This window comes from Artemia sp. Qi Xiang Cuo, chromosome 3 (assembly GCF_049724085.1).
Source record: "Artemia sp. Qi Xiang Cuo chromosome 3, ASM4972408v1, whole genome shotgun sequence".
NCBI lineage: Eukaryota > Metazoa > Arthropoda > Branchiopoda > Anostraca > Artemiidae > Artemia > Artemia sp. Qi Xiang Cuo.
The window spans coordinates 3,445,987-3,458,250 of NC_142796.1; the positions used below are offsets into that span (position 1 = coordinate 3,445,987).

The following is a 12,264-nucleotide window of genomic DNA, read 5'->3' on the forward strand; positions in this document are numbered from 1 at the left end:
TTTATGCAGGTCTGGGTGTAGCGCCTGCATTCTTGTTTGAATATGATGATCGCGCAAAACACCCAAACTTGCATTAAAAAAATAATTTTAAATGTGATGGATGCTTTTAAAGAATCTTTTCCTCCCGCCTCCCTTATATGTTTCTCTAGAAGTGCACAAATCATGCTGACGTAGAGGTGTGTGGTTTCTATGGTGTCCATTTGAATAGTACCACATGACAGGGAATTGAACTGGTCACAAAACTCAGCCCTATATACATGAATATTGCGCAAAGCGGTATATGCTAAATACAACTCTGGTAACACAGTTGGCAAGCCAGCACCGCTTTGTTCCATATCACTGTAAGGGGCAGGCGCTTCTAGCACCCTCTAGACCTCGTTAGCTGGTAGCTGTTTCACCCATTCATAGTCTATATCGAGGCCGAGATTCCTCACAAAACCATAAAATCAAATACACTCGCCAGATTCTCCCCCGCACTTAATCCCACCTCACGTTCACTATTCTCCATGACCTCTTCCATGTTCCTAAATAATTCAGTGTCCTCGTAAAGGTTGTAGGTCCTTTGAGATGACGCTCTGTGAACCTAGAAAAATAATAAGAGCATATTAGCTCAATGGAAGCTATTGCCCTATGAAAAAGAGAGAACTGTTATGAAAGTCATAGAACCCAACTCTTGGAAGTCATAGAGCCCCACTACTCATGGGAATGCGAAGCCATCCTATGTCTTCACTACTGATATAAATGCAATGCCCCTTCCACAGAGCACCCTTTGTATCTATTATGAAGCATTGAAAGGTTTGCCCAAACTACTCCTATAACCTTTTAACAAAAATCTTCCAAAACTTACCGAAGGGGGTTTGGTTCTTCAAATTTGGCCAGAAATTCTTCGGCCCAGGCTAATAGCTCATCGGAGGAGCAGGGGATGCAGGTCTTGCTACAAGGAATTGCACCATGAGTCGCTCAATTTTGGCCTGAAAAGGGGAAAAAAAGGTATAAAAATGAATGTCCCCATTTCCCCCTTTTATTAGGAACCCCAAAACCTTCTAAGCGAATAATCCTCCCAAAAGCTAGCAGATAAAAGAGTTGATAAGGCTAGGAAAGATGAATAAATGTCATTATCTCGATTAAACTAAGGTGAACATGTAACCTTGAACTTCAATATTCTAGCAAAAAATGCAAAATTGAAAATAACATTATTATGGGGAGACACAGACTAAACCAAAAACTAGCGAGTAGTTGCTAGTAAAGCTGAAGCCTTATTTCTAATTCTCTTATAAATTAGGGGGAAAATTTAATATTCTAGTGAAAATCTATACATATAAAAGTTTCCTTACAACGCTTAAAAATGGCTAAGAACAACCTAATTTCTGAGAGACAGTGTCTTTTAAAACTAGGCAGGGTAAGAATGTAATCTGAAACTTTAATATTTTAGCGAAAAATAGTAAAAAGAAAGGGCTAAAAGTTGAAAACAGTCTTATTTCCGAGTCTTTAAAACAAGGGGAAAACAATAATATTCTAGCGAAAAATAGCATTATTAGTTTGAAATGGCAAGATGAAAGACACTCTAACAGTAAACTAGAAATTAGCGAGAAATGCCTTTACTAGGCATAGAAAATAAGGTGATAGGACAGAGCGGTTTCCTTGACAACTAAATAATTACATTTTATTTAGGTATCTCTGAGGGGAGGGAGCAGGGAAATTTAAATACATGGGGTAGGGGGATTTTAATATTTTAGCAAAAAATAGAGAAGAGAAAGGGCTAAAAGAATTGAAAAAACGGTCTTATTTCCGAGTCTTTAAAACAAAGGGAAAACTAAAGGTAAAAAAGAATAAAAACTCTTTCAAGGGCTTAAAGAGGCTTGGAAAATGTTTTTACTAGCCAAGAAATATGAGGTTGAAAAATGGCGAAAAGAAGGCTTAATAAGTTGAAAAAATAGCTAGATATTTCTATAACGTGGTCCTGAGACATAGAAAAAAAGTGAAAAGAAAAAAGTAAAGAGTAAAAGGCTCTCTGACAGCAAAAAAATAGCTCTAATAGATAGAACAAAAATACTCATGTCTTCAAATAGCACCGACAGGGTTACACCTGGTTCTTGTGCAGGTTGCGCAGCTAGATGAGTGGGACCTTGCGCAGTTCCTGAATGCCCATGCAACGCATGACAAGGAGTGGCGGGTTGGTTTGTCACACGCCTGGGTGGCTCAGGAGTCGCAGTTTGCATTGATGAGCCAGCAGCATGATGGAGAACTAAAAACTGGCAGAGCTTGGCCCTGGATGGCTTAGGCATCAAAGCTTGCATGAACAGCTTAGAAAGTTCGGCAGTTTTACTGTCATAAGCCTCAGGTCTTGAAGCTATTGCGCCTCCTATGATGAGCAGTTGGTTCCTTCTTTTTATTGTTTTTCAGGGGATGTAATTAAAGGAGAAGAAACACTGGCAACAGAAGCATAGGTAAAATCAGAACAGAAGACAACAGAAGCATAGGGAGTTGCTCGAGAAATTTTTTTTTAATTTCATGTTTTTGCTGATTTTTCATCAATTTTTGATCTCTAAAGTTCTGAAAAGCCGTGTGAAAGAAATCCCAGAGAATACAAATGCCAGCGTTTGCTTGCGTCAAGTGCAAAGACGTAATTCTTTTGTAGTTTTGGCTTTGCTTCTCAAGTCATAGGCTATTGGTTTTGTGTATTATATCAGAGGCAACGCCATAGCGTTCCCTATGGTAAAGGCCAAACGGCACCAATGTTTTATTGTTATTATTTTTTTTTCCCAGAGGCACTTCAAATGAAAGGGGTCGTCGTAGAACTTCAAAGAGGCTCATTCGCTTGAAAATCGAGAGTTCTAGTGCCCATTTTAATAGTCGAAAGTGATTGGAGGGCAACTAGCCACCCCCCCCCCCCCCACGCCCATTATTCCCCCAAACACATCCAATAAAAATTTTGAGATACCCATTTTGTTCAGAGTAGTCGATTTCCACATAGAAAATTTTTTTTTAGAAGGACATTCCCCCACAACCCTCAGGGCAAGGGTTTTGAGTTATGCCCTGGGGGCATATAAGGTTTTTATTGAAGGCGTTGTCATAGAATGTTCAAAACAGGCTCATTCAAAATTAAATTCAAAGGCCTAGTGCCCTTTTTAATAGTCGAAAGTGATTGGAGGGCAACTAGCCCCCCCTCCCCGCCCATCATTTCCCCAAACACGTCCAATCAAAATTTTGAGATAGCCATTTTCCTCAGCGTAGTTGATTTCCAGATAGAAAATATAATTTTGAGGAGAACACTCCCCCACAACCCTCAGGGCAAGGGTTTTAAGTTATGCCCTGGGGGCATATAAGATTTATATAGAAGGCGTTGTCGTAGAAACTTCAAATAGGCTCATTCGATTGGAAATTCAAAGGGATAGTGCCCTTTTTAATAGTCGAAAGTGATTGGTGGTAAACTAGCACCCCCCTCCCCCACATGCTCCTCATTCCCCCAAATACATCCAATCAAAATTTTGAAATAGACATTTTGCTCGGCGTCGTTGATTTCCAGATAGCAAATATGTTTTTGGGGAGGACACTCCACCACAATCCTCAGGACAAGGATTTTACGTTGTGCCCTGGGGGCATATAATAGCTTTATAGAAGGCGTTGTCGTAAAAACTTCAGAAAAGTCTGATTCGATTGGAAATTCCAAGGGCTTGTGCTATTTTTAATAGTCGAAAGTGATTGGAGAGCAACTAGTCCCCCACGCCCATCATTCCCCCAAGAACACCCAATCAAGATTTTGAGATAGCCATTTTGTTCAGCGTAGTTGATTTCCAGATACAAAATATGTTTTGAGGAGGACACTCCCCCAGAACCCTCAATGCAAGGGTTTTAAGTTATACCCTGGGGGCATATAAGATTTTTATAGAAGGCGTTGTCGTAGAAACTTCAAAAAAGACTCATTCGATTGGAAATTCAAAGGGCTAGTACCCTTTTTAGTAGTTAAAAATAATTTGAGGGCAACTAACCCCCCTCTCATGCCCCCCTTTTCCCCAAACACACCCAAAAAAGAAATTGAGACAGCCATTTTATTAAACGTAGTTTTAAATTCCGGAAATTACGTCTTTGAGGATGACAACTCCCCCACAGCCCTCAGGGCAAATTGTAAGTTATGCCCTGGGTTGTAAGTTATGCCCTGGGAGCATATAAGGTTTTGTATAGACAACGTCGTCGTAGGAACTATATAAGGTTGTCGTAGAAACTTCAGAAAGGGATCATTCGATTGGGAATTTAAATGGCTAGTTCCCTTTTTAATAGTCGAAAGTGATTCTGAGGTAACTGACACCCCTTCCACGCCCACCATTTCCCTAAACACATCCAATCAAAATTTTGATATAGCCATTTTTTACAATGTAGTTGAAATTTCTGGAAATTATATGTTTGAGCAGGACACTCCCCCCACAGTCTTCAGAGGCAAGGGTTATAAGTTATGCCCTGGGGGCAAATATGGTTCTTATGGAAGGAATACTCGTATAAACTTCAGAGAGGGCTCATTTGATTGGAGATTGAAAGTTCTAGTTCACTTTTTAATCGTAAAAAGATATTGGAGGATGAGGGAAGCTAGCCCTTCCCCCCCACGCCTTCTTTTTTAATACCCATCTGATGAAAATCTTGAGATATATATCTTGTTCAAAAATAGTTCAAAGGTTGGATAAGAAAAAATCCGGTGTCAATACAAACCCCCAGGGCACAGGGAAAGGCTTTCTAAGTTATGCCCTAAGGGCGTGTATGGTTCTCATGAAAGGGATGCTCATATAAGCTAAATAGAGGGTTCATTTGATTGGAAATTGAAAGTTCTAGTTCACTTTTTAAGAGTTAAGAGAGTTAAACTAGCCCCTCCCCCACGCTCTTTTTCCTCAAACCCGTCCGCTACAAATTTTGAGATAGCCAGTGTTTTGGAAATTTTTAAAAAATTAGATTACAAAAACGCCCCCCAGAGCCCGGAGGATAGGCGTTGCAAGAATTTTCCTGGGGCGTGTATGGTTCTTATGAAAGGGATGCTCGTATAAACTTCAGAGAGGGCTCATTTGATTTGAAATTGAAAGTTTTAGTTCAATTTTTAAGAGTCAAAAGATATCCGAGGGCAACTATCCCCCCCACACACACACACATTTTTCCCCAAGCACATCCAATAAAATTTTATAATAGCTCTTTCATTAAAAATAGTTCAAAGGTCAGAAAAGAAAAATTCCTGTATCGACAGAACCCGCCAAGGCCCGGAGGCAGGCATTATGAGTAATGCTCTAGGGGTCTATATAGTTCTTATGGAAGGGATGCTCGTATAAAATTTGGAGAGGACTCATTTGATTTGAAATTGAAAGTTCTTGTTCACTTTTTAAGAGTCAAAAGAGATCTGAGGGCAACTAGCCCCTCCTCTCGTTCACGCCCTAAATGTAGTAGATAAAAATTTTGAGATAGACATTTTGTTAAATATCGTTCAACGTTCAAAGGTCGGATTAGAAAAATCCGGTGTCAATACAACCCCCAGGGCACAGGGGAAGGCGTTCTAAGTTATACCCTAAGGGCATGTATGGTTCTTATGCAAGGTATACTCGTATAAACTTCAGAGAGGTTTCATTGGAATGGAAATTAAAAGTTTTAGTTTATTTTCTCAGAGTGAAAAAAGATCAGAGGGCAATTAGCCATTCCCACTCTCCACGCCTTTAGGTGTATCGGATGGATAAACCCATCCGATAAAATTTTCAGGTGACCATTTTGTTAAAAATAGTTCAACCATCAGATACTAAAACTCCAGGGTTGACACAACCCCCCAGGGCCCTGGGAAAGGCGTTGTAAGTTATGCTCTGGAGGTATATATGGTTCTTATGGAAGGGATACTCGTATTAACTTCAGAGAGGATCATTTGATGGAAAATATAAAGTTCTAGTTCACTTTTAAAGAGTCAAAAGAGACCAAAGCTTAATCTAGTTCCCCCATGCCCTTTTTCCCCAAACCCATCAGATAAAATTTTGAGATAGCAATTTTGTTAAAAATATTTCATACATCAGATAATAAAAACTCTGAGGTTGACAAAAACTCATTTTTTTACTTTGATATTGTTACTTTGATATCAGTTTTGTTACTTTGATGAATATTTGATTGTGTTTTTCAGTTTGATTTTGAAATAAGGAATTTTTAAAAGCTTGAAATTTTTGCAATCAAAAACGAACAAAAATTAATTTAAAAAAAAAACTTTCTTAAAAATAATTTTTTCAAAGAAAAGTAAAGGCTATTTTAAATTTTAACTCAGAAGATACAAATACCTTTTAAAATTCAAACTCAAAGCGACCAGAAATTGCTATTAAAGAATAAATAAAACCCAAAACGAACAGAAATTAAATAAACAATCATAGCAGAAACATGCAACAAGTAATAATATAAATGAATAAATAGATCTTAAAGCGAGTGATTGAATGCTTCCATGCAACAAGTAATAATATAAATGAATAAATAGATCTTAAAGCGAGTGAGTGATTGAATGCTTAGATTGAATATGAATATCAAGCTTAAAAGGAAAAAAAATATTTTTGCTATTGAAAAATAAATGAAACTTAAAACGAACAGAAATTAAATAGAAAATCAATGCAAACAAACATACAATAGATATTAATGTAAATTAATAAATAAATCTTAAAACGAGTAAAACTTAAATTGAATATGAAAATCAAGCTTGAAACGAACAAAAATCACAACAAACAAGAGTTTGGGTGTGACTCCTTCTCTCTCTGTAAAAGTCTAAAACCTACTTCGTCATTGGCACTTTACTGAAAACTATATGCGTCTTGGACAGTCTTGGAAAATATAAACAACATCAAATTGAATATTTGACGTATAATGATATTAATTGTTGAAAGATCCATCAGTTCAAGAATTTATTTCACTGTAATTGTATTTTTATTTTCAATACTGTAAGAACTGGAAAAGAAAATATTTGTAATATAATCCGTTTTCAGTTAAGCGCCAATGACGCAGTAAGCTTTTGGTTTTAATTTACACTTAGGAAGGTAGATAGTATCCACAAACTTGTTTGTAGGGAAACTGTCTTCAACAACTTTAAAAAGAGCTAATAAATTAAGCTGAATATTTGATGTATAATAATATTACTTGCTGAAAGCTCATCAGTTCAAAATTTTACTATGATTTTAATGTTCATTTTCAATATTAAGTACAAAAGATAATATTTGTAATAAAATTGGTCTTCAGCAAAGCGCCAATGACGCAGTAGGTTTTAAACTTTTACAGTGAGAGATGGAGTCGCACCCAAACTCTTGTCTGTGGTGATTTTTGTTCGTTTCAAGCTGATTTTCATATTCAATTTAAGTTTCACTCGGTGTAAAATTTATTTATTAATTTACATTAATATCTTTTGTATGTTTGTTTTCATTGATTGTTTATTTAATTTTTGTTCGTTTTAAGTTTCATTTATACTTGAATAGCAAAATTTTTTTTCGTTTCAAGCTTGATATTCATATTCAATCTAAGCATTACTCGCTTTAAGATCTATTTATTCATTTATATTAGTACCTATTGTATGTTTTTGCTATGATTGTTTATTTAATATATGTTCCATTTGGGTTTCATTTATTCTTTAGTTGTAACTTCTGGTGGTTTTTAGTTTGAATTTTAAAAGGTATTTGTATATGCTGAGCTTAAGTTTAAAATGGCCTTTACTTTTCCTTGAAAAACTTATTTTTCGAAAGTTTTTTTTTAATTAATTCTGGAAAAAGGTGAGGTTGTTTTTTGTATGTTGTACGCAAAATCCCACGTATCTGTATTTGTGTTTGTAGACATGTGCACTTGTGTGTAGTTTTATTTTTACGCATAGTGTATCAATATATAATCAAGTTTGAGCATTTATGCTTTGCAGGGTACCAAAGAAAGAATCGGAAATGAAATATAAGTACCGAGAAAAACCCGTGCGCAAGAAAGCCCAGAGAGCACGAATGCCAGCATTTCCTTGTGTCGAGTGCAAAGACGTAATTTTTTTCTTGTAGGTTTGGCTTTGCTTCTCATATCATTTGCTATTGAATTTGTGTACTATCTTTTGGAAATATCCCACGTATCTGCTTTTGTGTTTGCAGACATGTGCACTTGTGTGTAGAGAGCGTAAATGCCGGCTTTTGATTAAGTCCAGTGCAAACAACTAAATATATCTTTTTTACAGTTTTTCTTTGCTCTTGATACCTAAAGGGGGTCTAACGCTAAAGGCTAACTTTCATCTATTTTTCCAAGATCAGACCCTTTGAATTATTTATGAATCAGGTACCCTTAAATGGGTGCCCAATCGGATAGAATTGGATAGAAAACCTGCTCATTGATGAAAAAGGAGACCCTGAAGTATCCCTGTCTCTTCCTTTTGAAATATCAAAGTTTTCAAGACGTCTGTGCACTTTAATCTAAATCATTTTTTTTATTATTTCCCCCTCCTTCAAAACAATCCTCTTTATTCATAAGAAAATATTTGAAGAATTCAAAACACTAATAAAGTAAAATGTAAAGCCGAAAGTATCAAATCTAGAAACAAAATAACTTAATAGCATACATTTTTCCAACTTTCCAATCATTTATCAAAGTATGCACCAACCTAAGTTATTTTTTAAGGTCTCTACCTTGGAGACTATCTAAAAAGCAGTAAATCAGTCCGATGTAAATATTAGGGCCGTTCTTTTACTCATCTTTGCGCTAAGATATTAAATCTTTTGACAAAGAACGCTTAAAAGTAAAATCTTAGCACTAAGATCTTACATCTTATATCGTTCTTTTACAAACGTCTTTTATCATTCTGCTCTGATCAGCGGTCTGAGAACAATGATGAGTATATCATCAAAGTTTTCTTGACATTGTTCTATATAGCAGAAAGATGGCGTCTTTCACACTTTTTGGTAACATCAGTGAGCTGTAAGATCAAACATTTCGTGGTAACGAACTGTAGGTAAGGAGCGACCCGGCTCAATGGTAACCGAAACTCTAGAAAACGAAATTTCGATACCAATAGATACATCAAAAGAATCAGATTTTAATGTTAATTTCAAATATATAAATTTCATAAGGTTTAATCCTACCCATCAAAAATTACGCGCCTGAGAAAATTTAGCTGATTTTCGAAAAAAGGGGGAAAGACCCCCTAAAAATTATAGAACCCTAATGAAAATCACGCCATCATATTCAGTGTTCATAGAACCCTACTGCAGAGGTTTCAAACTCATATCTAAAAAATGTGGAATTTTGCATTTTTAGCCAGAAGAAAGAACACGAATGCGTGTTTATTTGTTTTTTTCCCAGGGATGATCGTATTGAAACAGTGGCCCTAGAATATCGTGGGAGGGTTCATTGGAACGGAAATTAAAAGTTCTAGTGCCCTTTTTAAGTGACCAAAAAAATGGAGGGCAACTAGGCCCCCTTCCACGCTCATTTTTTCCCAAATTCACCCGATCAAAATTTTGAGATAGCCATTTTGTTCAGCTAGGTCGAAAATATGATAACTATGTCTTTTAGGATGAGTTAATCCCCCAAAGTCCCCTGAGGGAGGGCTGAAAGTTATGAACTTTACCCAATGTTAACATGTAGTATTGGTTATTGGGAAGTATACAGACGTTTTCACGGGGGGTTTTGTCTGGTAGTGGGGGGGGTTGGGTCGGGAGTTGTATGAGAGGATCTTTCCATGAAGGAAGTTTTCATGTTGGAAGGGGCATTGCTATGAAGGGGTCACCGGATTTCCAAGCATTATTTAAAAAGAATAAGAAATTAAATTAAAAAAAACAACAAGTTTTTCAACTGAAATAAAGGAGCAACATCAAAACTTAAAACGAACAGAAAATATTACGTATATGATTGGGTTCACCCCCTAGTCAAGACCTCGCTCTTTAAGAAAAAGATTTTTTAGTACTTTCGTAAGAGCTACTTATTCTAATTAACGACCTTTGTGATTAACTTTGTGATTTCAATTTTTAAATAATTGGAACAAAATTTGAACATTAGCTTAAAGAGCAATGTATTGACTAGGGTGCGAACCCTCTAATATACGTATTAGAAATATAGGAATATAGAAGTTCGTTACGTAAGTTATTTCGTAAGTTACGTATATCTATTACTAATCAAAACGTTCGTAAATAAAATTAAACAAGTTTCGAGAAAGCCAATTAACCAAATAAAAGTAAAATTAATATTCAAATTTTGTTTTAAGTATTCATATAGAGTAAGTCAAAATCAAAACCTGCATTATTTCAAAAACGTTAAAAAATCAAATAAAAAACCAAGTTTTTTTTAACTGAAAGTAAGGAACGACGTTAAAACTTAAAACGAACAGAAATCATTCCCTCTATGAAAGGGGCTGTCCCCTCCTCAACGCCTCGCTCGTTACGCTAAAGTTTGACTTGCTCACAACTCTATTCTTTTAAACAATAAAAAAACTTTAGCGTAAAGAGCGAGGTGTTGAGAAGCGGACAGCCCCTTTCATATACGAAATTATTTCTGTTCGTTTTAGGTTTTAACGTCGTTCCTTACTTCCAGTTAAAAAAAACTTGTTTTTTTTTATTCAATCTTAGAATATAGATGAGTTAAAAGAACGGAAATCTTTGCAGAAAGATGTGAGATCTTGGATGTAAGATCTTAGTGCAAAAGAACGGGCCTATTATTACCTTAAATCAAGGAACAACGACCACTCCCGAAGAAAATCTTCCAAATCTTCAGTCGTATTCACCCTTCAAAAATCAAAATTTTCTTGCACATTTCTTTTGCCTGCTTTGGATTGAACGAGAATTGGTCCTTAGTTGTATTCGTTGATATAAAAATTTTCCAAAGTATATTTTAGTTAAAAATAAATTTTCTCTCAAAACTAGACATTAACAAAATTACAATAGTTCAAAGTTGTAGAATTATCAACTAGTCCCTAACCAGTGAATCTTTTGCACCCCTAGAGTAAATCAGGCGTGACTTCCTAAATATGTTGCTGAATCACGAGTTATAAGACCATTATTTCAAACATCGGGTGTTCCCGCTCTTTCTAGTAGCGAAAAAATATATTCAGACCTGGCTTTGGATTTGCTAACTTTTTTTAACACCTCTTCATATTCAGCTCTAAGTAGTACGTCTTTTTTCAACATAATTTAAATTTAACCTAAACATAACCATAAAAATAGACCTATGCACCAAAATAAATAAAGACAAATAAGAAACAAGATCATTTTGCCCTTTAGAATTTGGAGGGGAGCGGTCAGATTTAGTCCAACACTCTTTAATAATACTGACGATAAAGGACTTTAACTGATTAGTCGCTTCTCCATCTAAAATCTGAGCTCCGAAGGTAAAACTTTTGTAATAAATATTCTATATGTAATTTTTGTTTTGTTTTTCCCTAATCGTCAAACTTATAAAATTTGCAAATCAAAATGGCCACTCTGACTTTATTAGCTATTTTATTAACGTGCTTTTTAAACCTCCATTATTCATAAAACAAATGTCAAATATTTCATTCCGTTCTTTATTTTCAGTTTCTCAATTAAACTTAAATTTACAATGTCCTTCAGCACTTTCTACTATTTTTTTTAAGAATAACGTTTTGAAAATCACATTCTTCATTCTATCTGACGTCCCATACGCAGCCCTGAAACGTTATGGTTCGTGATATTTAATATTATTTTTATTTAACCAATTAGCTAGTCGGCTATCTAATATTTTCAGTCAAAAGGTATTATGAACCGTTTTAATCCGTAGTCAGAATTCAACTAACTATAGAATTTACAACACTTACTAATATACTATCAATTTATTCCTTCTTCACTCGGCGTGCCCTCTTCTGTGACGTCAGCCCATGCGACTGGTCACGTAAGTCGTTAATTCGTACATTCGAGTTCAGCCCATTGGAAAGGTCACGTAAGCCATTAGTTGGTACCTAATAGTTATGTCATTAATTAAAAATACTTTTTGCCACAAAATAAGTTTTTCAAAAAAAGCAAAGAACTCCATTAAACCAAAAATGAACAAAAATAGAATCAAATAATCTACTAAGCATACAACTACCTCAAATCAGTGTCAATAAGCACTTGAACCCAAAAACAAACAGAAATAAAAATAAATAACAGAGTCAAACCCAAACGGACAGAAATTAATATGGGTAGGGCTCTAAAGCACTATGTTTTCTAAAAGCAAGAACAAAATTTGTACTTAACTGATTTCCGTTGAATTTACTGGAAAATATATTGTATTGTCAGTTTAATATACATTTCCTATTATTTATTCCTTATA

General features: G+C 35.4%; 1 protein-coding gene across 1 annotated transcript in view; it reads left to right on the plus strand.

The window, feature by feature from the left end:
• LOC148953657 (uncharacterized) overlaps positions 1 to 12,264 on the plus strand; it is a 136,663-nt gene that overhangs the window by 27,827 nt on the left and 96,572 nt on the right. Inside the window, exon 2 of the mRNA XM_089108403.1 lies at positions 7,889 to 7,997. Within this exon, the coding sequence (XP_088964529.1) occupies positions 7,889 to 7,997 (109 nt within the window). The remainder of the gene's footprint in view (positions 1 to 7,888; positions 7,998 to 12,264) is intronic.